The 26,500-nt window shown below is 52.6% G+C and overlaps 7 protein-coding genes across 7 annotated transcripts; 3 read left to right on the top strand and 4 right to left on the bottom strand.

The window, feature by feature from the left end:
- Positions 1-3,643: 3,643 nt before the first annotated feature.
- Positions 3,644-4,774, bottom strand: ColSpa_12102 (5'-methylthioadenosine/S-adenosylhomocysteine nucleosidase; the record flags this gene model as incomplete). Its single annotated transcript, XM_049278314.1, has 1 exon — positions 3,644-4,774. The coding sequence occupies one exon, from the start codon at positions 4,772-4,774 to the stop codon at positions 3,644-3,646; it is 1,131 nt and encodes a 376-aa protein (XP_049134271.1).
- Positions 4,775-5,741: 967 nt separating this feature from the next.
- ColSpa_12101 (uncharacterized protein) lies at positions 5,742-6,359 on the bottom strand (the record flags this gene model as incomplete). The annotated part of the gene is made up of 3 exons (XM_049278313.1): positions 5,742-6,010; positions 6,071-6,199; positions 6,287-6,359. 3 exons carry the CDS (start codon positions 6,357-6,359, stop codon positions 5,742-5,744), a joined length of 471 nt encoding a protein of 156 aa, XP_049134270.1.
- Positions 6,360-11,459: 5,100 nt separating this feature from the next.
- Positions 11,460-13,685, top strand: ColSpa_12100 (long chain acyl-CoA synthetase 7, peroxisomal; the record flags this gene model as incomplete). The annotated part of the gene is made up of 4 exons (XM_049278312.1): positions 11,460-11,886; positions 11,942-12,509; positions 12,545-13,528; positions 13,574-13,685. 4 exons carry the CDS (start codon positions 11,460-11,462, stop codon positions 13,683-13,685), a joined length of 2,091 nt encoding a protein of 696 aa, XP_049134269.1.
- Positions 13,686-15,005: 1,320 nt separating this feature from the next.
- Positions 15,006-18,417, top strand: ColSpa_12099 (RING assembly protein 3; the record flags this gene model as incomplete). The annotated part of the gene is made up of 3 exons (XM_049278311.1): positions 15,006-15,314; positions 15,397-15,531; positions 15,592-18,417. 3 exons carry the CDS (start codon positions 15,006-15,008, stop codon positions 18,415-18,417), a joined length of 3,270 nt encoding a protein of 1,089 aa, XP_049134268.1.
- Positions 18,418-19,821: 1,404 nt separating this feature from the next.
- ColSpa_12098 (uncharacterized protein) lies at positions 19,822-20,507 on the bottom strand (the record flags this gene model as incomplete). The annotated part of the gene is made up of 2 exons (XM_049278310.1): positions 19,822-20,039; positions 20,078-20,507. The coding sequence occupies 2 exons, from the start codon at positions 20,505-20,507 to the stop codon at positions 19,822-19,824; spliced, it is 648 nt and encodes a 215-aa protein (XP_049134267.1).
- Positions 20,508-21,327: 820 nt separating this feature from the next.
- ColSpa_12097 (putative MFS-type transporter) lies at positions 21,328-22,754 on the bottom strand (the record flags this gene model as incomplete). The annotated part of the gene is made up of 2 exons (XM_049278309.1): positions 21,328-21,865; positions 21,937-22,754. The coding sequence occupies 2 exons, from the start codon at positions 22,752-22,754 to the stop codon at positions 21,328-21,330; spliced, it is 1,356 nt and encodes a 451-aa protein (XP_049134266.1).
- A 2,641-nt stretch (positions 22,755-25,395) lies between these two features.
- On the top strand, positions 25,396-25,700 carry ColSpa_12096 (uncharacterized protein; the record flags this gene model as incomplete). Its single annotated transcript, XM_049278308.1, has 2 exons — positions 25,396-25,494; positions 25,524-25,700. The coding sequence occupies 2 exons, from the start codon at positions 25,396-25,398 to the stop codon at positions 25,698-25,700; spliced, it is 276 nt and encodes a 91-aa protein (XP_049134265.1).
- Between the last annotated feature and the right edge of the window lie 800 nt (positions 25,701-26,500).

Raw genomic sequence — 26,500 nt, 5'->3', positions numbered from 1 at the left:
AGCACTATCAGATATCAGACCGTGGCACATTGGTACACTCTACCTACACCCAGGCGCCCAAGGTCAAAACATTGAAGCTTGAAGAAACAGAGGGAAGTCAACAAAACTCAATGCCTTTACGGGTTTCATTTATACCAGATAAGGCATTATACATGAACATCTCGGCAAGTTATGCCTCCATAGCCACAATTCTGATGTGTTGCAAAGTGTTCCTCGCCAACAATCTGTAACCATTCCAGACTCCTCAACCTAGCATCTATTCCCTACTCAGTGTCAATTTCTAGCACAGAATTAATCTTTGAGCCATCAGGGCCATTTGAAAATATCCTTTTTCGGCCAAATTCCTCTCTTGCTTCAGTTGAGCTTCTTTCATAGAGAAAGTTGAACACGTCTGTATGACCACTAGCATCAACTTGTTGGAGAATAGTCTCGCCATACTTGTTTTTGCAGTGAATGGATGCACCGTACTCGAGTAGAACCTTGACCGCACCCAAACTTCCGCTGATAGCAGCCGCGTAGAGAGGTGTGTAACCACCATCAGTTTCGTAGTTGACTGACGAAAACGCTCCATTTTCGCAGAGCATCTTTACCACAGTTTCGCGACCCTGGGAGGCCGCGGAATGTAATGGAGTCCACAAATTTTTAGTTGTGGTATTGACGTCTGCTCCTTGGCCGATAAGTACCTGAACCATCGATACGTGTCCATTCATGACAGCTAGATGCAGTGGCGTATAGCCATTACGGTCTTTTGATTCAATCAGAGCGCCCTTCTCAATCAGGAGTTGTACAGTAGAATCGTGGCCATTTTTAGTAGCTTGTAACAGTAGCGTTAGGCCATCGCGGTCTTTTGATTCAATGAGAGCGCCCTTCTCAATCAGGAGTTGTACAGTAGAAACGTGGCCATTTTTAGTAGCTTGTAACAGTAGTGTTAGGCCATCACGGTCTTTTGATTTAAAGAAAGCACCTTTCTCAATTAGGAGTCGTACAGTAGAATCGTGGCCATTTTCGGCAGCTCGTAACAGGGGCGTTTTATAATCGAGATCTATTGATTCAATGAGGGCGCCCTTCTCAATCAGGAGTCGTACAGTAGAAACGTGGCCATTTTCGGCAGCTTGTAAAAGTGACGTTTTACAATCGAGGTCTGATGATTCAATGAGAGCGCCCTTCTCAATCAGGAGTCGTACAGTAGAAACGTGGCCATTTCCGGCAGCATATAACAGGGGCGTTCTACAATCGAGGTCTGATGATTCAATGAGAGCGCCCTTCTCAATCAGGAGTCGTACAGTAGATTCGTGGCCATTTCCAGCAGCATATAATAGTGGCGTAAGGCCATGGCGGTCTGTTGATTCAATGAAAGCGCCCTTCTCAATCAGGAGTCGTACAGTAGATTCGTGGCCATTTCCAGCAGCATATAACAGCGGCGTAAGGTTATTGCTGTCTCTTGATTCAATGAGAGCGCCCTTCTCAATCAGGAGTCGTACAGTAGATTCGTGGCCATTTCCAGCAGCATATAATAGTGGCGTAAGGCCTTGGCGGTCTTTTGATTCAAGGAAAGCGCCCTTCTCAATCAGGAGCTGTACAGCAGAATCCCGTCCATGTTCAGCAGCATACGACAATGGTGTTCGCCGTTCCATGCAAAGAGCCTCAACATGAAATCCCTCTTCCAGGAGACTTTGTAAAGAGGTTTCGTTACTATCGTAGTGCAGTAGTGTGCGTCCTCTTGAGTCCCTTGTATTCAAATCAAAGCTTTTTGTAACAATCAAGAAAGAAAGCATGCCAACATGCTCTTTCTTCACGGCCCAGTAAGCCGGCTTTTTAGCCATCGATGGTTCAAAAAGTTTTCTGTCATTGATATACTGGAGGATGTCTGCGTGATCACAAACAGTCTGGCTTTGTCTCAGGAGGACCTCTGATGCTTGTCGGTTGCCGTTGGCCAGGGCAGCGAACAATGGAAATCCGTAACGTTCTTCGTGACGGAGCATGAAAGCATCTTTGTACCGCTGGATACTCGCTTCAAGGAGGTTGGCAAAATTCCTGTCAGCAAGGATATATGTAAATTTTGCCTCTGGCATGTAGCGACGAACTTCATGTTTTTCGAACACATTATTAAGTCGAATCCATGTGTTGAGCGGGAACCGGTTGAAGAAATCTTTTTGTGAAGTTTCAGACGCAGCGTTCGCATGGTGAAGGACATGCTCAATTGCATATGCAAGAAATGGAAATCTCTCAGACGCCATTTTTCGGAGTCTTAGCCCTTGTTCCGACTTGGCTTTTGGGAGAGGCTCTGTTGTAGGTATCTCGTTTGACATATCGAACGTGATTTGCGAAAAACAGCACTGTTCGAGTTTGCCGTGGCTGAAACCTTCAAAGTCGTCCCCGAGTGTTGGCCAAAGCTCTTGCAAACCGCGATCTTTGACCAGAAAGTCGCGTACCGACTCGTGGATGAACTGAACAGTTTCAACCTTCGTCTTGGTGGTCTCGGCCAACCCTTTTGAAGAGCTAATGACAAATCGTTCCATATCATCGGTAGTGAACTGGTCGGGATTGAATGGGACGAGTGGTCCGTCTTTTAGACCGGAAAGAACAGCAAAGTAGAACTCGTGCCGTCTCAAGGGTCGCTTTGCATATAAAATCCATTGGATACACAGCAAGAGGTCGTCCATGTTATTGTTGTCCCGTAGTAAGATGTCTTTGAATAGTTCGCTCAGCTTACTAGGAATTTGTTGTAATCGTTTCTTGATTGCAAATGAACGGCCATTTTGAATCTCCTTGTTCAGAATATCAAGAACCAGGACGACCCAGATAAAGACGCCATCGGCCTTCTCCAGTATTTGGTCTTGGACCTCTTTAGTATACTGCTTCGAACCTACCTTCCTAAGGCAGTTCTGGACGTATTTTCCCAGGTCTTCTTTGTGGCCCATTTGGTGTTCGACAATCAACTCCAGGCCATTCTCGACTTGGATGTGGGGATAATGCCGACTGGAGAAGCATATTCGTAGCTTGATACAATTTGCATTGGCGTCTTCCCCAAGATCCTCAAAGTACCTAACCATATCCTCAACCTGTCCCTCGTTGCACTCGTCAAGTGCGTCAACAAAGCAAGTCAAAGATCGTTGGCCAAGGGATAAGATGGCGTTGCGAAACACTTCTTTGAGTATCTCGATTGCTGGACATGTCGTTTGATTCAATGGGATGAGGCTCAAATCATCAAGAACGGTTTGCAGGCCGGGAAAACTTTCGAGAAGTTGAAGTAATAGGGACCGGTATAAGCCAAATATCGACTTTTCCAGCTCTTCGCCTCGCGAATGGAAGAAGAAAGAAGCAGTGGCTTTGCCTGCCGATAAAGATTTCTTCGTCCGTCCAAAGGCGAACTTCATCAGGGTCGATTTCCCAGCACCAGGTTTCCCACTGATCCATAGGAAACCATGGTGTTGTGATAGCTTGGATGGATCAAGCCAACCCTTGTAAGTTTCGTGTTTGAGAAGCCATTCACACGTCTTCTTATGTGCAGCTTTGATAGATGTATGACGCGAGTCGAGTTGGTCGAATCGCAACAATTCCAACAGGTCCACTCGGCGAGCTTGTAGTTTCTGTTGCACTGCGACAGCGTAAGCGATGCTAGTTTCTCGAACATCAGGATATACTAACTATCATCTGTTATCGTTTCTGGTGCGTCGGCGGTCGGCATTGCCTCGATCTTGCTCGGTGCCATGGTGGAGAGGAGCTCCTTCGCGTAAGCTGCTGCTGTGGCCGCTGCGTACCTCTGCCATTGCTTGTTTTTATGTGAATCTGCATAATCGCAGATTCCTCTGACAATCATGCAAGGAAACTGGTCCACCAGCCCGGCTGCCTCCATCTCGAAACAGATAACTCCAAGCTCTTTGGCAAGTCTGTCTCGAGTTTTGCCGTCTTTCACAACCTGGTTTCCGGAGGCAACACCACCATAGTGGATGTGTGGATTGTTGCTCTCTCGTAAAGGCCGGGGCTGTACCTTTGATGAGTCGCAATGATTGCAGTGTGCTAGCTGTGCATGGTCGTACGTGGCGCAAAACAACCGGTCTTCGCATTGGATTGGGTAGGCATATTCTGTAGCCATCTTTGGGTGGCGATCGAGCATATGTTGAAGGATTGTAGTTACCTCACTAGGCATCGACTCGTGCAAGGCACGCAGCTTGTTGATGGCGATCAAGAGATCATGTGGGGCCACTCTTGGAGTCGCAGTGCGCTGAACTCGCTCTCCTGACAGGATCTTGCCCAAGTCGTACTGTATCACGGTCGTGCCAACCACAACGTCTCCTAGTCGAATGTCGAAGCCGTCGCTAGGAGCGCCGCCGCCGATGCCAACCATGAATCCCACGCGGATTGACGGAAAGCTCGAACGCATATTGCTCGCCACGATTGCTGCATTGTTCGTTCCGTACTGGCCCGACGGCAGACATGCCATCACGACATTGTGCGCGCCAATGTTCCCTAGCACGTATTCGTTGGGATCGTTGGCTACCTTGAGCAGGCCTCCATGTTCGCGGTCCAACATAGCACGGCTCGCAGCCAGCTCGATGTGAAGAGCGCAGATCCATCCCACGGTATAATCAGCGTGCCGGCGTTCTCGGCCGTCGCCGTTTGAACTTCCCCATGCTCTCAGTCGTTTCGCAGGGTCAGATCGAGGAGTGTCTTCGCTGTCTTGGCTAAGGCCCCTCTTGGCGCCAGAGGGTACCCCATCGGGTGCATCGCTTGGCATCTCGACGCTGCGAGGGTTCGTCAGGTCTGTCGACATCGATCATTCGCACAGCGGGCGCGACTCGAGGAAGACCACCGGGAACACCCAGATCTTGTTCCTGCCGGTTTTGGGTAAGAAAAACGGTGAAGAAAGAAGGGAAAGAGGCACGGGGGAAGACTTTACCGCGCAAGGCTCTGGCAACCCACCAGGGGGGTGGCTTGGTAAGGCATCCAGCACTCTGCAGACTCGCACAAGTTGGTTGGCTGGCCATCAACACCCCGTCGCCAGCGTCGTGAGCTTGGCGCCGCTGCGCGGGCTGTGCCGCGAGTGTGCATCCGCGACGGGACTCAGCTCAGATAAAGCGCCAGAGCCTAGTTTCCGTATTCGATGCAGAGTGGGGGTGGGAGTTGTCGTCCGAATTGACTATAAATACTAGTCTATAGAAACATTTGAAGAACCGTTGCAGAAACACTAGAAACAAACTTGATAGCCCGGCTTTTATGTCCACGAAGCCGTGGGAAGAACCCATCTCAATAAGTCTCACACAAAGATGGTACTGACGCACAGCAAAAAGATTTGAGTGGACGAAAACTAAGAGATTATGGGAAGGAATGACTACAGACCGAAGCCTGCAGAATAGTAATAGTACGGATAGCATCTACGTCCTTATTGAAATGACCAACCCAAAAAACCCAATTGTATCCGATCCACACATGTTTTTCCAATAAGCCCGTGTCAACCTCTTGACACCCCAAATATACCTCCCCCGCTCATACCCAGGTTCCGCCTGTTCGGTTCCTCTTTTCACCCCCCCGATTCCGTTGTGAACCAGTCATCTAGACAAGGTTCACGTCACTAAAGCCCGGGCCGTAGATGCGCCTCTGGTCGATTTCCCACAGTTTCTTGCGATCGCTCTTGCGGTCCCACGAGGGCATCCGTTTGGTCCGGATGAGCTCGACAGAGGCTTCCCGCCGCCGCTCCTCGAGGGCGTCGTGGAAAGACTTGAAGGAGTCGGCGTAGGTGTTTACGCGGACTCCTTCATTTGAGGAGGAGGGCCACCGGCGGTGGGCTTGCGGAACCCCGTCTTGAAAACGTCCTTGGCCATGAGCAGTGTGGTTCCCGCCCAGAGGACGAACTGGAGCGCCGCGAGGACGGTGTCGGCGCGGGCGGCAGCGCAGACGGAGCCGCGGCAGAAGAGCAGCTTGCTGAGGAAGACGGCGAGGGCGATGAAGCCGGCGAAGTAGAAGAGGACGTTGGTCGCCTCAAAGCCGACGGCAGCCCAGGGGTGGGAAGCTGGATATGGTCAGTTAACCGTTTACACTCATCATACCCGGGAAAGGGAGGGGGACTCACCTCTGGGAGCAAACTTGGGGACCACCTCGAGGTAGGCGATCGAGATGAAAGAGAAGAGCGGGACGAAGACCAGGAAGTTGACCTGGGACGGGGACGAAGTCATGGTGTCCATGTTGTACCAGTTGGCGACTGCGAAGCATACAGTCAGCTCATGGTTTCCACCGAAAACTAGCCACCGCGGTTGACCAGTTTTCCCAGACCACTTCCATCACATACCATAGGCCGAGAGACCAAGGATCACCAGCGACAAAACACCCTGGACGATTCGGAGAGGAAGAATGAGACCCATCTTGTCGGTATTTTCGTTATCGGTTCGTTGATAGACTCGTAGTTGGTTTTTCTCGCGAGGATAAGGAAAATAAGGAGAGAATAAAAAAGTAGTATGGTAAAGATATATAAGTCTAAGCTGCCCCCAGTGCGCTGTTCAAGAAGTGAAGTAGGAAGGTTGACAAGAGAGAATGGGTGGAAACGGTCGAGCGGGAAAAGGACCAAGAAAAGGGCAACGCAAGCATGAAAGAGGGGAAATCACTTATACTTTTGTATGGGCGGACAGTCCCATCTTCCTGAGGTGACCCTGTCCGAGTGTTTGAGAGGCGGAACATGAAGGTCGCGGCATCTGGCCCATCACTGGACGCATCTCCAGGGTTGGTTGGGGGTCGTGTGCGGGTGCTGGGCAATGCACGGCCTGAGACCTCTGAAATGCATCTGAAACGGGACTCCCCTGGGGCCGTCGCCATGCGCGCCGGCTAGGCAAGCAAAGATGGTGTGCAGCAGGGCCCTTGCTGGGGCCCCATTGAGCCAATCCCAGCAGCGAAGATCAACAGAGCCTCCTTTTCATGCGGGACTCTTGGCTTGGCGCTGGCAGGTTGTCGCGCGCCGTCCTGCTTCCTGGTTGGCCGGCCCCGGGGGGAGGGCGTGTTGGTTTACTGGTGTTTTTGCGAGGGAGTGCTCTCGTGGCAGGCTCACATCGAAGCGTCGGAATGGGTTTCTCTCTCCCTGATGGACAGGACGCACACACATTTGTCGGACGACAAGACTCGCTACCAGAGCCGGCCGGGGTGGATCGGCGATACAGCGCGAGCGGGCAGCATCTCATCTGTTGTGGGCGAGTAGTGTAAGAGGCATAGCGGCTGAGGGCAGCATGGATGGAGAGACGCATCATCATGCAGGAACAGCGACATTGAGTGAGTGATTGGAGGACCGGATTAACGTTGCATTGCCTCTGCTTGCTGTGATGCTCTGCGAACTGCCAGCAGCGAGGGCGCAAAGGCATACCGGCACCGTATTGCGTACCCGCCTGCTCGCCCCGACCGACCTACCTAACAGAGAGACAGGGTGTGTGTGTGTGTGTGTGTGTGTGTGTGTGTGGGCTAGGTTTGGGCAAAGTTGAGGTGAAAGGCTGAAGCGGGATCTTCAGACTGAGAAACACAGTGAGGCGGCAGACACAGCGATACGCGAGTCTTGCAGAACGGGCTCGGAGGGTTTGAGGCTGAAGAACAGCGAGTCTCAAGATGCCAAGCATGATTCGCCCCGGACGCCCAGCATGTGTCACCGAACTTTCGACGACGCGGGCCTCTGGGCCATCTCGTGTTGTGGGTGTTGAAACAAACGAGACTAGAGAAAACAGGCAAAACGTAGTGGCAGAGAGGGGAGGGGGGGAGTTGCGATGACTGAGATGGACGCGGGCTGCGTTGCAACACTGAACCTGAAATAGGGAGAGAGTGTATGAACTACACCGTACCGATGGTAGGGTGGTAAGGTGGGGAGGCGATGGTGAGAAGAAAGGGAAAATGTCCGAACGTGTGTTGTTTCCTCGCTCCTGGGTCCACCCCCCTTTCCTCGCCCCTCAACGATTCACACTTTAGCGGGCGGGTTGTGGGCTGTCACTGCAAGCTACTATCAAACCCTGCTTCGTCTTGTCTGGGGGGGAACAGGGGAAAAAAGATCAAGGTCAAGATGGACAGGGTCGGCAAAGACAAGAGAGGAGCCTGAGGAACGTGAGGACCGACTGATGCGATTGCCCAGGTCAGAGGACGGCTATTCAGCCGGACGGAGAATCTTGGACCAATCTTCTTTTCCATGGAGGATCATCAGCATACAGGAACGGCGGACGTTGCAACGCCAAGGGTGCCGCCCAAGTTTCTTTCGCGGGACACTCGAAACAGCCTGCAGCGATGGTCAAGCGATAGCGTGTGCTTGGCGAGGACTTCCCAGACTTGACGTAGCACGCGCCGCAGGGGCCCTCCCGTCATAAACAAGCACTACCGCCGCGGGAAAACCGGGGGAGGGACCACGGCCGGCCACTTACAATGGCTGTTCTTAAAAAAGCCATGAGACGCCGCACAACCGACTCCTCAGACTCAGTCCGATACTCACAGTGCCAAGGAACCTCCCTCGGCAGACCCTTCGCCTTGGCCTCCCCTTTTGCCCTGCTGTTCCAATCATCCTCTCTCTCTCTCTCTCCTCTATTGTAACATACTGGCATCCGTACTCTCCCTTCACAATGGCCCGTCCGTCTGTGTGTCACGACTCGCTGCAACAGCGGTTCTCGTTGCCGACTTGGCTCGCATCGAAATTGCGACTCTGCCAAAGCTTCGCCCAACACAGACATCATGTCAGAAAGGCTTGGGACTCCTGGGCATCTCATGCCCTTTCCAAGCTTCCGCCTATCGACCACCCCTGGTGTCGATTTCCCCCGTAATACCTATTGGCACTTCGGATCGGACGCACTCTCCAGAAAGTCTTGGCCGCCGCCGGAACCATCCATTCCTGCCATCCGTGGAGCCTCAACGCGGTGCTGAGGTTCTTGGCGAAGAGTTCTAAAATGCCCGCCTTGTCGCTGCATCTTCTTGCAACGGCACCTACGATGCCCGCATCACAGAGAGAGCTTCGAGCCTGAGCTGTCCCAGACTTATGAGATCGTGCCCTATTCTCGTAAACCAAAAAGAGGATGGCGCTTATTCCCAAAGAAGATCTAACAAAGGTTCCGCAGTAAAGCTTCGTGCCGCCTCGCCTTGCCGTCTCGTTTCAACGTCACTAGAACCGAGCATTGTACGCGAGGAAACGAAAAAGCTTCCGTGGGCCTGCTATCCCGGGCCATGTTCTCCAATAGAATGCCAATCAAGAGATGCCGGCCTACCCTCGATGCTTACCGGCCACGTCTCTCATTACGCAGCGCTCTCGTCTTTCTTGTCACAGGACCCCGACTCTCTTGCGTGTCTGGGCCTCTTGAAATGGCAGCCCGAAAAAAGAACAGCTGGCCTACGCTGTGTCATCCCGAAAAGCCCACACGAGTCATCCCAGAACGTTGTCATGCTTGGGCACTCACATTCGCGTCCAGGCACTTCCTGATCAGACGCGACTCAAAACGCAAGCACTTGTTTTGTGTTTGTTCTGTTCCACCACCGCCGTTTTCTGTCTCACTGTCTACTTCTCACATCGGGTACGTCAAAGCTGTCGCGGCTTACCCACAGTTGAGGGCCACAGCTGAGACCTGTCAACGGGTTATCGGCCGGATATACAAGACGCCTGATAATCTCTGGTGAGTTTGGGACTCCATTCATCAAGAGGAGCAATCGTCTTTGCACTCGATCGAAAGACCCATAATGCAGCTTTTTCGGACCATTGCGGTGAAGTGTGCCCTGGTCATCGCACTTTGGCGCACCTCACGATCTGGACTGAACTATTTACGTCTTTCCTGGCTGAATCCAAACCTCAACCTCTGAAAGCTGAAATAGGCCAAACTGTGGAGACTCAGCCAGCCCTTCTATAGCCAGCCCCGAACCATGACCATGGAATCGGCTTGATGAGCCCTAAATGAGGGATGGCCATGAATTCAGGCTGGAGAAGGTCTCTTCTGACCTACCTATAGAAAGAGGAAGTGCAGACCCGTGGCCAAATCAGTGTTGGTAGGCGTTGCTGACTCTACTGCAATCGCTGGGCGCACCTTAGCAGACGCAGTTCCTCGCAGCAGCCCGGCGTCAGGGCGGGCTCGTAGCAGGTGGGACCCGGGCTTCTTCGGCCCATTCCGGGTACGGCGTCCAATGACCCCCGCCCGGCGTGAGACAGAAGCTCTGCGCCCGGACGCGACCGTCCAACTTCTAGCATGTGACAGCTTTCACAAGTTGGGGCTTTTGGAGCAACACCCTCTGTCGCGTCGTCAGTCAGTATATTCTTCAATCGACCACGAGCTTTGCTTAATGTCAGTTCATTCTCTCTTCTCCAGCGATCACATAGAACAGAAGATGCATGGGTAAAAATGTCGAAAGACGGACATCGGTATCATCGGGTTTTCCGCTCTGGATACGGATTTCGAGCGATCCTCTTGGCTCAAGGCAAATAAATGATGGATAGTGGCGGAGCTGTGGACCAGGATCTACCTGTTGAAAGTGGATCTGGTTTGATGAATGGCCCCGTTAGATTGAAGCTGTTCCTCTCTTATAAGCATGACCCGCGGGGACACAACTCTGTTCGTAGCTTCAAGATGTCGCGACGATGTTGCATCGCCAAGAGTCGGTCAGGTATCGACGGCATCCTGATACTCACATGTTGGATCTTGTTCAGTATCGACGGCGACTGGAACCATCCCGTAATGCCAGAGTCTCGCCAGTAAGCTACATGTGTGCAATGCAGCCCGACAGACACATTGCTCCACGTGGACATTTCACAGTGAGGTCATGATGGGGGAACGACGGTACACGGGGCAGCTTTCCCCATTTTTTGGCGTCTAGTTTGTGACCCAGAACCCCCAGCTTCAGCTCCCCCCCTTCCCTCCGCTGCCAACCTCCCCAGCGCCCCCGCAAGCCATTATGTCCGGCGCCCCCCTTGGCGAGCCGGTCGGGGCCTGTCATGACCTATCAGGGCCCCTCAATCGCTGTAGCGTGCCCCCTTAGTGCAGTCACCATCTGGGGTTGCCGAGGACCTGTGGTGGAGCCCTGGGCGCTCTGGACAGCTGTGCCTCGGTCCACGCTCCTCAACTCGGCCTGGCTCGTTGGATCCTTCCCCCCCATTTCCTGCACATTTACGCCTTTTACGGGGTATTCGGTTCTCGAGCTCTTTTGGCGTCTACCTCTTTGTACTCCGACTACCAACTCTTGAACAAGAAAGGTCCCCCCTCGCAGTTCCGTCCCTTCTTGGTCTGTTGGTTCTTCTTTTTTTCTGGATCTGCCTCCCGACCTCTACATCTCATCACAACTCTTACCATCTAGCATATCTCCTACACATCCATTTTTAGGGTTCTCCGGGCCAGACCTGATCCATCGCTACTGCCTCCCTTCGCGCCGTCGCTCTCCCAACGAATCGGCAGCAGCATCTCAGCAGATCGACGTCAGCAACAGCCCTCCTCAGCCGCCAATAACCCCCCCGCAGAAGCCCACTGCCGACCGCGAGCATGGCTCCCACAAAAGACACCGCCGCATACATACAGGAGCTGGCCACCCCGCCGCCTCCCGGCTCTCCTTACGGCGTGCCAATCCCCGGTTCCGAGAAGGAAGGTCGCAGCGCCATCTACCGTCATTGGCGCTTCCGCGACGGCCCTCTGCTGTCCACCTTTGATCCCGCCGTTCAGACCGTTCACGACCTGTTCGAGGAGTCTGCCAAGAAGCGCCCCAACTCGAGGTGCCTGGGCCACCGAGCCTGGAATCCCGCGACCAAGGACTGGGACAACAAGTACACCTGGGCGACGTACGCCGAGGTTGCCGAGCGCCGCAAGAACTTTGGCGCTGGTCTCGTAGAGATCCACCAGAAGATTGGCATCACCAGCGACCACTACGGCGTTGGCCTGTGGTCCCAAAACCGCCCCGAATGGCACATCACCGGTACGTTGGCCTTCCGCGCCAGTCAAGATCGCATGCTAACTCGGGCCGAAATCAGATCTCGGCGCGGCGTCCCAGTCCCTCTTCACCGTCTCTCTGTACGAGACCCTCGGCCCCGATACGACCGAGTACATCATTAACCACGCCAACTTGGCTTGCGTCGTCACGACTCTGCCGCACATTCCCGTTCTGCTGAAGCTCGCGCCGAGGCTCCCCTCTCTCAAGCTCATCGTCAGCCTCGACTCCTTGGACGCCGGCGAGCCGGCTGGCTACTCTAAGCTGTCTGTCCTGAACGGCATCGCTGCCCAGCATGGCATCCAGATCCACTCCATGGCCGGCGTCGAGGAGCTTGGTCTCAAGTCTGGCCGCCCCATGCGCCCCCCGCGTTCGACTGACTATGTCACTATCAACTACACTTCGGGAACGACCGGCATGCCCAAGGGTGTCGTCCTGACTCACGGCAACGCCGTTGCTGGTCTTGCAGCTGCGAGATCGTCTGGTACTGTCACTCACAAGGACGTCCACATCTCTTACCTGCCCTTGGCTCACATCTACGGAAGGATGGTTGATCAAACCGCCCTGGCCGAGGGTGCTGCCGTTGGCTTCTTCCGTGGTGACATCATTGGGTTGGTCGACGACATGAAGATTCTCGAGCCAACAGGGTTCATGTCCGTCCCCGGTTGTACAACCGCTTCAACTCGGCCATCCGCTCCGCCACCATCGATGCCGACGGTGTCAAGGGATCCCTGTCCCGCCAGGTCATCAGCACCAAAAAGGCAAACATGAAGCTGCCTATTGGCAAGGCGAGCAACTCTCACTTTTTGTACGACAGGATCTGGACTCCCAAGGTTCGTGCCGCTGTCGGCCTCAAGAAGGCTCACAGCATGGTGAGCGGTAGCGCTCAGTTGGACCCCGACGTGCATGAGTTCCTCCGGGCTGCCTTTGGCAACCACTTCGTACAGGGATATGGCCTGACGGAGTCGTACGCCGTCTCGACGGTCCAGCTGAAGGGCGACTTCAGCTTGGGCAACATTGGACCGCCCGCCTCTTGCAACGAGATTTGCCTGGAGTCCGTCCCCGACTTCGACTACTTTGTCACCGACAAGCCGTACCCGCGCGGCGAGATTCTTCTCCGCGGCCCCAGTATCTTCCAGGAGTACTACAAGAACGAGGAGGAGACGCAGAAGGCCCTCGATGCCGACGGCTGGTTCCACACCGGAGATATTGCCGAGGTTGACAACATGGGTCGCTTCAAGATTGTCGACCGCAAGAAGAACGTGCTCAAGCTCTCGCAGGGAGAGTACATCTCCCCCGAACGCATCGAGAACGTCTACCTCGGTAGCTCCAACCTGGCGGCCATGGCTTACGTCCACGGTGACCCGGCCCAGTCGTCGCTCGTTGCCGTCTTCGGCGTCGACCCCGAGAACTTTGCGCCGTTCGCCAGCAAGGTCTTGAAGAAGACGATCGACAAGACCGACATCCCAGCGATCAAGGCTGCTGCCGTTGACCCCAAGGTCAAGAGGGCTTTCCTCGCTGAGCTTGACAAGATTGGCCGAAGCCACAAGTTCAACAGCTACGAGCGCGTACGCAACGTCTACCTCACGATTGACCCCTTCACCATCGAAAATGAGCTATTGACGCCTACGTAAGTGACCGCCACCCAGCCTTTCATGAATACATGCTAACCTAGCGGAAACAGGCTTAAGTTGAAGAGGCCGCAGGCCGCTAAGGCGTTCCGCGCGCAGATCGATCAGATGTACGAGGAGATCAACGCGGAGCCTTCGGCTAAGCCCAAGCTTTGAAAGGGGTTTGGTTTAGATAATTGGCGTTGGTTTATGTCGTGTTACATACAGGCGGGGTGTACTGTACCATATAACTTGATCTGCTGGCTTTGAAGAATTCGAACCAACCACGTTCTAAACGAATACGATTAGATTGTCTGACTTATCATGTCTGTTAAAACTGAAAACGAGCATTATACTGTTTAAATGCGTAAACCTTTCAATGTTTCCAAGCGCCCTTGTCTACCATACTCCATTACCACAAACACTGAAAATTGGTGTAATTGGTTACAAGGACTTGGAGAGTGAAACCGCCATAGTTAATAACTCTAACAACATGCAGTGGCGCAATGTCAGCGCCCGGCCGAAGATTGTTGTAGTGGGGCTGCAGGCCTCCGAAGCTCACGAAGCTCCGGTCCGGTAGGCGAGGTGTGAGGACACGAGCCAACGGCAGCGCTACTAATCAATGTCTGGGTTTCATAGTAGCCTACGGTTGGCGACCCGCCGTGGTACCTTACCTGTTCCGCTAGAACAGGCATAATGCACCTGCGACTGGCCCGGGGCCTGGGTTCCGAGGGTGACGACCGCGCTCGGCGCATTTGATATCGCCGTCGAGCCTCTCGACGTGAGCGCGCGCGACCTCTGGACGCATGCCAGCAAGAGTTAACGTAGCTAATGAGGCCCAGAAACATGTTATCAGAGGGTTTAGTTTCATTTCGAAGCCTTTGTGTGCTTTATTATTGTCGAGGCCGCGGCCGCGTACGACGTGCCTGGCGGCAACGCTCGGGAGGGAACGGCGAGCGCCATGTCAATCAACAACGATCCGATCAAGTCAATGACACCAGCATACACCATTGTAAGTTGTCGCAAATGAACGAATGCATTTTCAATATCAAAATAACAAACGTGAGATATCGAGGTAACGGCAATTAACCCGTTAATAGAGCTTAAATATAGAAAACAGACACAATAATGATTAAACCATGATTAAACCATATTTAATTATTCTAGATACATTTCTCTACATTAAAATAATATTAGAAAAAAAGCTAGCGTATTATTTCCAAGTATAAAGAATCTATTTAAGCATCTAAGCTACAGTTCTTAAATTTTGATATAAATAGACAGAACGCTCTTTGTTCTTACCTAATACTACGTTGGGCCCTTGAGGAAGGTGCATAGACCCACTTTTCTAAACCCCCTTCTTCCCGATGTGTTTGGCTGTCGTTATAGCTTTCTCAAACCTTCTAGTGACTACGACTTGACGACCTACGCGTCGGCGACTCATTTACGCGCCTCAACCTCCGCCACCGTGGACGCGTCTGCGAGCTCGTCTTGACGATGCTTGCCTTCGCCGGCAGTTCTTCAAAATCCATGAAAGCCTCCTCCACGGTGATTGATTTGACCGTCAACGATGCTGTCGAGATTGACCTCACCACGATCGCGGACTCTCCTCCGCTGAGCCCGCGGCCGAACGGTATTAACGGCGAGCCACCTCGGAAGCGGCAGCGCGTTTCTGACCGGCCTTTCCTTCCGAGCAAGTCGCGCGACCTCGCGGCCTGCTTGAAAGCGCAGGTCAAGCCTTACATCGACGCTTCCCTGGCGGAGATCCCAGCGGGCACCGTCAACTCTTACGAGATTGGCAGAAGAGTAAGTTGAAGTGATCTTGCAGGACTCCTGAATACTCTCCAAGACTCGCCTTGAAGTACGGCTCCTTACGCCTCGACCACAGGTTGTAAACGATATCGGTAGCACGCCTCAATTCTCACTCGAGTTCACTCACAATGGTGGCTTCCTCTCTCAAGGCCTCGAAAAGGAACTGGCGGACAGGGCCCGCGATCTCGTGGCTCACTACCGCTGGCAGCATGTAAGAGCGCATCATGCGAACCCCAAGCCGCATGCGCGAGCTGGCACTGACTTTCCGCAGGAGTACCAGATCACTGCAACGCCGACGTACTCACCGGCGCCACCGTCACAACGAGAACTCTCGACCTCTGCCGCAACCCCCGTGATCCCGAGCGCTTCGCCTCCAAGACGCACGTCGATAGCTCCTGCGCGTTTACCCTCAACTACACCGAGACCTTTGGCGCCCGCTGCGACGATACCTCAGACCAAATCACGGCCACATGTCGAGGAATTCCCCAGCGCTCCTGTCTCGTCGACGAATTACCGAACAAAAGCGCGAGCCAAGTCGTTCAAGTCATGGCACACACACGCATCTCGATCGGCACCGGCAACAGCGAGCCGCAAAGCCAAGGCCGCATGGATGAACATGCCGAGGCGGCCCTACATTACTACCGAAGAGCGAAAGACGATATTCCGTGGCACGTCCAAGCTTGTCCGCACGAAGGCGGCGGCAGCGGCGCTCAGCCCATTCCCTTTCCACGTTGACTTCACACCCGATGAAATGGAGGTATTGCGGAGGAAGGTACGGGCGTTATGCGACAAGAAGCCCAAGACCAAGAGGAGCAGCGACACAGCCAGGGAAATGGGGAAGCTGCTCCGCAAGCGACCAGAGTTGCTCACCATTATACCACCGGAGCTTGAGCTGCGGGGTGCTTTGGCACAACGAGATCAAGTTGCGATCAGGAATCTGCTTGACGAGTTGGTCGACAGGCACAAGAGACCGGCTAGGCAGCCAAAGGTGTTGACATTAGAAGTGGATGAGTCCGACAAGCAAGGGGACGCACAACGCACGAGCCAGATACCCTCGCTTCTATTTGCTCGCGAGATCGATGGCAACCGAGGTTTTGGAAGAATGCGGCGGCAGGTCAACTTCTCAAACGAGTTTAGGAAAGCTCATGAGGACGATCTGGAGATGCGGGCGGAGTGGGTGGGCTGCGCTGGCGACATCATGACCATCGTGTGGACTTCGGATACCAACTTCATATGCGGTGCCACAGCTCACTCCGATTCGCACAACCAGCAGTACAACAAGGCAGGCAACCTACTGTTGTGCTCTACTACCAGGGGGCAGCTGAAGGCATATCCTGATCACAGGATTCCGCGTCCGATTGTTGAGAAGGGAGAGAACTCAACAGAGGCGATGAGAGAGAGCCAAAGCCCTTGGCTGTACTCCTCGGTCGTATCCTCCGACTACGACCAAATCAACGATCGTGCCTACACATCAAGTTTTGATAAGACAGTCAAGGTCTGGAAAGTCGACAAGACGGGAGGAAACATGACTGTTCTGGGCACGTGGGCCCACCAGGGCAACGTCAACTTTGTTGCCGTTTCCAAGCTTGAGTCCGGTATGGTGGCTACGGCTGCGGATGTAGCCTCCCACGCCGTGCGTGTTTACAATGTTGACAGCAGCAACATTTCTTCAAGCCCATACAAGACCTACTCCGGCGCCAGAGCCTGGAATGAGGGTAATGAGCAGACGACGGCTACCCAGAAATGGGCTTATTTCCCGGCCACAATGCAGTGGGGCTTGGCGAATGAAGTGCAGCATATGCTTCTTGTTGGCTACTCTCCACGAAGCTTGACAGGAGATGATAACGACATCCCCGACGAGAAGAGGAACACAGGAGAAATCTGTCTCTGGAACTGCCTGACGGGTGAGAAGATCAAGGTCCTGACGGCATCCACACAGAACGTTTTCGAGGTTGTTTGGCATCCTACATTGCCTAGCTTCCTTGTGGCAACTTCGCCAGCCGGGTTGATGGTAGACGATAACACGATGACGCAAATTCGCGTCTTCCGACCTAGTCTGACGCCAGAAGGAGACACGGCATTTGGCGAGATCCAATGCCTGGATTGCCCGGCCCGCGACATCAACGAGCTTACCGTCAGGCCTAACAGTGCCATATACTCCTACGTGACAGCGGCCTGCACTGACGGTAAGGTCTACGTGTGGGATACCGCTCGCGGCGATAAGCCGATCCACGTCCTTAGGCATAAGAAGCCCATTGACGAGTTTTCCGGTGACCGGGAGGAGGCAGATGTCGGCGTTAAGTTCACCGCATGGGGAACTACGCCGGACCGCTTCTACACCGGTGGATCAGACGGTGTGGTCAAGGTCTGGAATGTGCGAAATTCACGGCACCCCCTAGTTCGGGATCTCTTGGAGGCTCCTGGTGCTATAGCATGCGGCGCCTTTTCCTCCTGTTTTTCGAGACTGGCTGTTGGAGACGCTACTGGAAGGGTTATGCTCCTATCACTGAACGAGAAGGACGAACCACCTGCCAAGTATGTCATGCCACCAATTCCACCTGGTGGGCGAACCGCCCGCCCAGTCCGTCGACCAATGCCAATCATCGAGCATGAAGAGCCTCTGGCCCCTTATCTGGATGACGAGCCTCATACGGGGGCCGAAAGAGGAAGAATGCTGCTAGCAAGTGGCCAGCTGGTCCGGCACCGAGACCCCACCGTTGGCGTGATTCAGGGGCCGGAGTATTCCACCCTCGGCCTTCACCGCTCCGAGCTTCACTTCGAAGGCAATCCATCCCAGCCCCTTTTAGCCAAGGTCGAGTGGGAGCAACAAGAGAACCAGAAGATGTTCCGCCGGAAATCGCTAAAGGTCAGCCGCTATCGGCCCCTACAAAACATGCTCTCAGCTGCCTGCGAGGTTCGACATAAGGAGAATATGGCGAAGGACCTAGATCTTCAGGGGCTGGACGAGATGACAAAAATAGACCTGCTCATGGACCAGGTGTGTATCGACGACCCTATCCACGACCAGGGATGGGATTTCGAATATGAGGAGGAGGTCGATTACGAGAAGAGCGCCTGGGCAGCGCTTTCAGGATGATTAAAGCATTTTTCGGCGTGCCCGGCGTGGCCTATGTAGGACATGAGCCTTCTTACCTTACGGGACCTTACGGGGCATTACGGTTAGTAGCGTCCTCGGAGAGTAGATATGTAGAATACCCCTGTTAAACAAATACCAAAACTTACGACTTCTTGCAAAAGCCCCTTTTATTGTATTCTGAAGACCTAATGTTCTGCTAAGTAAATACTAGAAGATAAATACTAGCAACTCTTGCATGGTACATGTAGGCCATGCTTAAGACAGGTCCGCAACTCCTTTTTTATTTCAGTCGTTCTAAGACCTGTATGAAAACGTGCTGTATCCCTTTGAATCTTGCTGTAAATACTATGCGGTTCTTGTTTGTCTAGGGTGCGTAGAGCGTTAAGTCTCACAAAGGATAAATCATTGTAAGAAGGGATCACTGCCTTATAGAAGCTATGATAAGTACCCTAGGAAGGTTAGTTTCTCTTAGTGTTGTGCGCCTACTTAACTGTTTACAGCAACAGGTATGTATGTGTCTAAGGCTTAGCTCTACTAGGCATCTTTGTTATTAGGGAGGACGAGGGAAGCCTAACCCTAGAGGCAGGTTGCTCTAATTGCCTTGTCTTGTTATTCTAAGTCGTCCACTAGTATTCGTTCAGAAATACGCAAGCAAGAGCGGTTCTGGTCGAGGGATAGCGTTAATAGCAGTTAGCCATACCCTCTTTTAAATCAGCTGAGGTAAGTATATAATTTACTAAGAGACTATATAACCTAGCTATAACTAAGAGAAACGTTAAAGACTTACTAGGTCTTAATATTAAGGCCTATTAAGGTTCTTCTAGTAGTGCTTATGGCTTTCTGTAACGCTTTTCTTGCGTAAGAAAAACATGCCTTCTGTTCTCTGGCTATGCTTGGCGTCGTCTCAAGTGTATTCATGCCAGAATAAGCTGAGAGAAGGGACGAGGTGTACTCACGACGATAGGCCAGTCTTATAGGCCAGCCACGGTGTGTGTCAATGATGCATTCGACCATGGACGTTGAAGACCCGCATCCGAGTAAGCTTGAAGAAAACGGGGCCCCATTCTCTTGGTGTTGCCGGAGCTGGACCTGTGCAATTTGTATCAAGGTATCCAGACTCTTGGCCCAGACGTCTCATGGACCGACTACGCGCTTCATGCCAGGCGTAGGACGCATACGTCGCACTTGCGAGATGTGACCTATGTGTCGATCACCCCGACTGGAGCAAAAGTTGAGCTTTGGAATCTGACGGGCTTGTACACGGCCCAACTCGAATTGTTCTTGTAGCACCTTGCCTGAACGTTCTGAAGACTTCCTTGGAGCCTCTCCCTCGCCGCAGGCCGTTTACTCTCTCCAGCGCAAACAAAGCCGCTGGGTCTCAAACTCTCCCAAGATGCAGGACCCTCAGGAGCGCTGCCGCCTCGCCATCGACGCAACCTCGCCCGCATCGGCTTCACTTTTGTCCACAAACCCGAACCTCTCATACAGCCCCTTGCCAGCCTTGCTCGCATCCACATACGCCGCGACCCCGTTCTCGTCCGCGAGCCCGCACCCCCATTCCAGCAGCATCGACCCGGCACCCCGTCGCTGATAGTCGGGGTGCGTCACCAGCGTATCCAAATCTGCTCTCCCATGTTAGCAAGCAACCCAGATCGCGAACCCCTATCGGACGCGGGGCAACAGTCTCCTCTCACAGTAATGCTTCTCCTCCCCATGACCCGGCCCCTCTCCCTCTCCTCCTTCTCGAAGAACGCGTCGAACACCTCGCCCGGCATGTCCTCGCAGCAGGGCGGGTACCGGCGGCCCCTCTGCGCCGGCATGGACGTGTCCCACTTCGACCACGCCGCGATCCTCGCCCGCCCGCGAGCGTCCGCGCTGCCCGGGTCGACAACCTTGACGAAGCGCTGGAAGGGCTTGGCGAGCATGTCGTCGCGGTTGGCGCCGTCCCACCACGCGCGCACGCGGGGTGTGTCCGGCCAGAGGCGGGCGATTTCCGGGTCCTGTGCGAAGGCGGCGAACCAGACCTCCGTGAGGGCCGGGACGTCTTCGACGGTCGCGGGTTCGAGGATGAGAACGCTTGCGGTTGGCATGGTGTGTGGTTGAGATAGTCGTTGGCGGAGGGCGATAGAGTTTGCGATGAGGGAGATAGGTTTACTTATTAGGTGAATGGGTAGGTGAGATATTTACAGAGATGAGTCCGTCTATCAGGGGTCTCTTTTTGAGAGCTGTTGATGAGAGCGTATTGATAGGATCTGATTGATCTTGTCATCCTCTGTGGGTTTTACACAGCCACAATAATACGTCAACCTGCTTGAGAGGACCTCGTATTGCAGAGCTCGTCAACATGGAATCTTAGCATCACAGCACCTTGGGTTCTGGGCGGCAAATCCCAGGAAACGCCGACACTCATTGAGTTGAATGTGGAGCTGTTCTGGACTGTTGGCGAAGCCGAAGTAGAGTGAGGATTTGGTGAACGAATGCGCTTGTGTAACCAAGTGTATTGGGTGAGCGGGTTGATGTGGGGCAAAGCCGAACTTGTTTGACGAACGTTGGTCTCGTAACAGCAAATCAGACAACGAAGGTTTGCTTGTCTCACTGCTTTGCCTTATGGATATCATGGAGTAATTCGAGAGACGTAAAAAAGCTTTGCTTCTTGAAGCTTTCGATATTCAAGTTTAGCATGTTGAGGATGTGATAAATTTATTTGGTCACAAAGCTTTAGCAGAAGCGGCAATTGTGAGCAACTAGTTGTTTGGACCTTCCGAAGACCCATGTGTTTTCAGGGGTCAAATGATATAACCCGTTTCTCCCCGCGGCTGAGGTATTAAAAGACACAAGTATCCAATGTAAATCGTGGGCTTGAGCGTAGTCTTGCGAAATCGCCAACGTTGGGCCTGTTGATGGAGATGCTCAAGCTTGCCCCAGATCCCGAAAGAAAGCGACCGCAATGCCCAATGCTGCAGCCGAAAACCCGACATTCGTCCACTGTGCCGCTCGTACTCCGTATAGAAACCCAGGAGAGCCCGCGAACCCATTACCATCCTCCTCGAAGCTCTGGGTGCTCGTCTGGATTGCGGTCGCAATCGCGAGGCCCAAGGCACGTCCGACATTGTTAGCGCTTTGAAGCAGCCCACTGCCCAACCCCTGATCAGCGGAGGGCAGCCTAGCAGCAATGAGCAGACTGATGACAGGCCAGACAACTTCGATGCTGAGGCATAAGCACATGGCGGGGAAGCCATAGGCCCAATAGGATGTACTCGGCGGGATAGGAACGGCCATGATGAACGGGGATAATACGCCGCATACCAATCCAAAAATGAGAATGTAGAAGGCACGGAAGCGAGAAAGGGCTGGAGAGACGACAAAGGATATGAGAAACCCAGCAATACCAGCAGGCAAGAAGCGCAAAGTAGTGTCGAGCTCACTCAGTGCAAGGTAATCTTGGTAGCTAAGCCAGATCAGTAAAACTCAGTCCCCACACATATTGACTGACACAATTATCAAAAAGGTAGAACTTACAAAAAGGTAACAAAAACTAAGAAGCTGTTAAACGATGCGTAGAAGAATCCAACCAGCACAAATAGCGCTGAGAACTGGAGATTCTTGAACATGGAAATCCGTAGTAAGGGTTCCTTTACTGGGTCCTTCTCAAGGCGATGCTGCCAGAAGCAGAAGCCAACAAGAAGCAAGATGGACCCAGCAATGAGCGGCGGGATCCAAGGCGTCGACCAACCGATTACATTAGCCTGGGTGAAGGCCGCAAGCAGCAACACCAAACTGCATGAGACGAGAGCGCCACCGATCCAATCCACAGACCTAGCGCGACTTCCCTGGCTGCTGTTTGCTGTTGAGTTGGTAGAGGACGATCGAAGATGAGGCGTGTTGGTAATGAAGTAGGCTAGCATGGTGGCAACGGCTGCCAGTATCGCAGGAACCCAAAACACCCACTGCCAAGATAGTAGACCGCCAATCACACCACCAAAGATGTTACCCAGAACGGACCCAACTGAGGCAACGGCTGCGATACATACGTACGCGTTGTTGCGGGCCCGGCCGCGGGGGAATGTAGAGGCGATAATACCGATCCCTGAAGGGATCACAGCGGCGCCGCTCATGCCCTGCAGAAAACGGACGATATGGAAGGGAATCTCGTACTTAGTGAATGGTAAACACAAGTTAGTCAGACTGAAAAGACCAGAGCCGACAAGGTAGACGAGTCGGCGGCCATAGACGTCGGCGATCCGGCCCCAGAGTAGCATCAGGCTGCCAGTTGAGATGTTGTAAATGGAGACAACAATCTGCTGGCGGGCGGGCGGTATACCGATCGCTTCTGACATCGAGGGCAGCAGTATAACCACTGACTGCACATTGAGGACCTATGATGAAAGTGTGCCCGGGTCGATTAGCCTTCGAGACCAGACTATCGTCCACCTGAAGGAGAGTGGCAGGAAAAAGATCGTTTGAAGAAAGAGAACAAGGTGATAGACGAACAGTGAGTAGTCCAGCAGTCGAAATAACGGTTGTCAGAAGTATGGCTCTCCATCTGGGCAACTTGGGAAAGCTTTCAGCAATCTCCCCGTCGGCCGCATCATGGACCTTGGGGTTGGTAGTTCTTGTGGATTGCCAACGGCGCCGAGGTTTGTAACTTTTGAGACGGGGATGCCGTCGGGTTTGGTTATATCATCGACCGGAGAGAGAAGCCCAGGCATCTTGGCCCCGAATGTCACCACAGGTAAGATACAAGTGAGACGTCTAACAGTGTCGTTGAGTTTAGCGGCCAGTCCGTGGTTTAAGTAATAAAACCGAGAACGATGTAGACACGAGTAGGAAATTTTGATAGTGTAAACTTCGAATTAAGTGGCAATGTGTTGGATCACTGTGTTTTACGAGCCAGGCAAAAAAATAAGCGCCAAGTTATTGCGTGATTCCTAGGGTGCTTCGCGGAAGCAGAGAAACCTAGCACCAACATCGTACCTGCCGTTTATTATTGAACGGTTACTAGGATATGGCTTGGTAGAGAAATGGCGAGTACTGGTCTTTTGTCACAAACGACGTACAGAAACGAGAATTCAAGAACGAGAATCTGAGAATTTCTTTCTGTCTCTCACGGCCCGGCCAAGGCTATGGTGTGGCCCTCACTATTTGAGGACAAATTGAGTACGCCGGCTATGAATGAGCTTTTTCGAGTTACGAAGCTCTCTTCGTCTTGCCGAAAGGGTCTTGACTCACATTCAGGCGCGTTGATACTCATCCGCACAAGTTTCCCTGGGCTTTGGAATCATGTTCATCTTTTAAACAGACTAGATTCCATATTCAATACCTATGGCTTTCACAACACGTCTTTGCTTATAAGCCCCTGCTGATTGTCACGGTGGCCATCATAGCTTGGTCTCCTGTACATCGCAGGCGAACCACGCCCTCAAATTCATCGACCAGGGGTTCCACTGCGAACCACCCAAAAAGTGAAAAAACCCTCTTGGCGTCCGAGTCGCAGACCACAGCCACAACCATTTTAACTCGAGAGCTGTTTCGGAAGGGCGAGATGTTTGGTGCCTTTACGAATGCCGAGGCCGAGGAGTTCCGTGCTTGTGTTGACTCTTCAGGGAAAGATGAGGCCGCTTTGTTGTAGAGGTTGTACTGGTAACTTATCAATGGCACTACGACATAACATACAGGCATTTGATTAGTCAACAGCCCTCAGTCTTTAGGCCCATCTCGAATTCGCCAATGATCAATTCTTGCCTGCCACTAGACATATTGATCGGTGGGGATGATGTTCGAGACAGTCGATCTTAGTCGGGCGCCAATGGCAGCTAAGGGAGGGCTTTATTATTGTTCACAAGACTGCGGTCGAGGTATTTCAGCAAGACTAGGATTTCTCGAAATGCCACCAGCATCGAATTTCGTACGTACTGTAGTTCGCTGCCTCCTTTATAATCGTGCTGCCCTTGAATATTGGACCAGAGGTGTTTCTTTTACTTTTTGACGCCTCGAAAGTCCGATATCGCGAATGGAATGTATTTAAATTACGAAGGGTAGGGCTCGGTTGTGCGCCTGGAATGGACCAAGGCCATGTTATACATTAACATGTGTTGCAAAACGCCATCTGCGAAAACCGCTTATTCTTCAAGCCGATCGACCTTCACGTATTTGAGGGCAACCCTCAGACCTCATCAATTCTATTTCCCCGTTCTTCTTCCGCTTCAACGACGGTAATAGACAAATCAAGACTTTCCTTATCCCCCTAAGATGAGTTTCTTCGATTTAGGCAACCTCCTTTTGGACGGCCCAGAGGCTATACCCCTGGCCGTGCCTGCCGCCCTCCTTCAAGTGCCGGCTTTCAGCCCCTTCCGGTTCACGCACTGCTCCGAGATCAGTGACACCGACCTGAAGAAGATATTCTACACGTCAAGGTCCGGAATAAGCCCAGCCGAGTGCCAGGAATTTTGCGCGGCGGAAGGCTCTCATTTCGCTGCGTTGGGTCACGGCAAAGACTGCTACTGTTCCTACCTCACGGCCGGGCACGAGATGTATCCTTTTCTCGTGCCCGACCCCAAGATCGCGGACTTCAGCCAATGTAACTTGCCGTGTCTTAACTTCGAGCACTTGGCATGTGGTGGTAAACACGGCGATAAGCATATATTCAACATCTACGGTGTCTGCACAATTGTGTCTCCAATTCCTACTACGTCCTCTAGCTCGAATATATCATCCACAACATCTAGCACCTCAAGCACATCTACCATACCCTCCACCAGCTCTTCTGAAAGTACCGTTACCCCAACAACGTCCACAACGTCTGGCACCTCAAGCACATCTACCACACCTTCCACCAGCTCTTCTGAAAGTACCGTTACCTCGACAACGTCGTCCGAGACATCTGTTACTACCACTACTTCGACCAGCAGCTTTGTAACCGTGGAAAACATCTCCAGCTCCTCGAAGAGTGTTAGTAACTCGGGTGTTTCGAGTACCACAATGACGCCAAGCACCGATACCCAATCCTTTCCTCAAACATCCACCGGCAGCTCCAGCTTCTCCAGCAAAGAAGCATACTTCACCAGTGCCACTCCTGTGGTAACTCCAAGCAGCTCCATAACATCTAGCATGTCCCAAGTAACAGCCACTTCTCCGCAAACCCTGCCAAGCTCCATAACTCCGTCTGCAACAACATTAGTGAGAGCTACTTCGTCGCCATCATCCATGCAGACAGAACTGCCGTTCCCGCTCCCAAGTTCCTCATCGATCTTTGCGTCGATTTCACTGACAATATCGTCCTTTGATGGGATATCAATTCAGCCTACGACTGTTCTGCTGCCAACTCCTTCAATGTCTACTGTACTCTCATCAGTCGGTTCTATCAGCACACCGGTGATACCATTCGGAGTTGAAATCATCTTTACTATTCTTCCCTTCGATGCACCACCTCCAATACCAACATCTTCGGTTTAAGGAAGCAATGATGGGCATCTTGATTGTTTCTGAAATTGTCATGCGACCTCAAGCAAGGATCCAGTCTCAGTCCGTGTCGTGGGGACCCCAACTTGTGGTTTCTGAGAAGACCTGATACCAACTCAGGAAGGCGGAGTGGTTGGGGCTTTAGAGAGTACATTTCCTCTTATACCCTACTTGACACGTTATCAACGAAGGAATGCATGACACTGGGAAAACTTAAGTATTCTAGGATATATCAGGAGGAGTCTGCAATCAAAGTTTCGGTATCTTGAAATCGAGTACCAGCATTTTACATGCCATTGAGTTTAACATGATGCTCTGGCTTGCGGTATAAATCAGAAAACACTTCAGTTTGCGACTGTCACCACAGTACGGAACAGAGATGAAGAATATCGTGACAAGTGGGCTGCACGGTACTGATCCTCTGTTGCTACAACCCGTTTATCTCGTTATGGAAGATCATTAAGACTGACTGACTTCCTCTTACTTTAACAGCTTCGTCCACACCAATTGTCTCAATGACCATCTCACCCACCGGCTCGCCCTGAGTGAATGATTGCCCATCTCATGTTGACAATTTGCTATTACCTATGTTCACGTGAGGCGCCGTTATCCTCCAATCCTGGTC

The sequence above is a fragment of the Colletotrichum spaethianum genome (genome assembly GCF_022836535.1).
Source record: "Colletotrichum spaethianum MAFF 239500 DNA, contig56, whole genome shotgun sequence".
In the NCBI taxonomy this organism is placed as follows: Eukaryota; Fungi; Ascomycota; class Sordariomycetes; order Glomerellales; family Glomerellaceae; genus Colletotrichum; species Colletotrichum spaethianum.
Note: the sequence above shows the minus strand (reverse complement) of the source record. Positions and strands in the feature narration are given on the sequence as shown.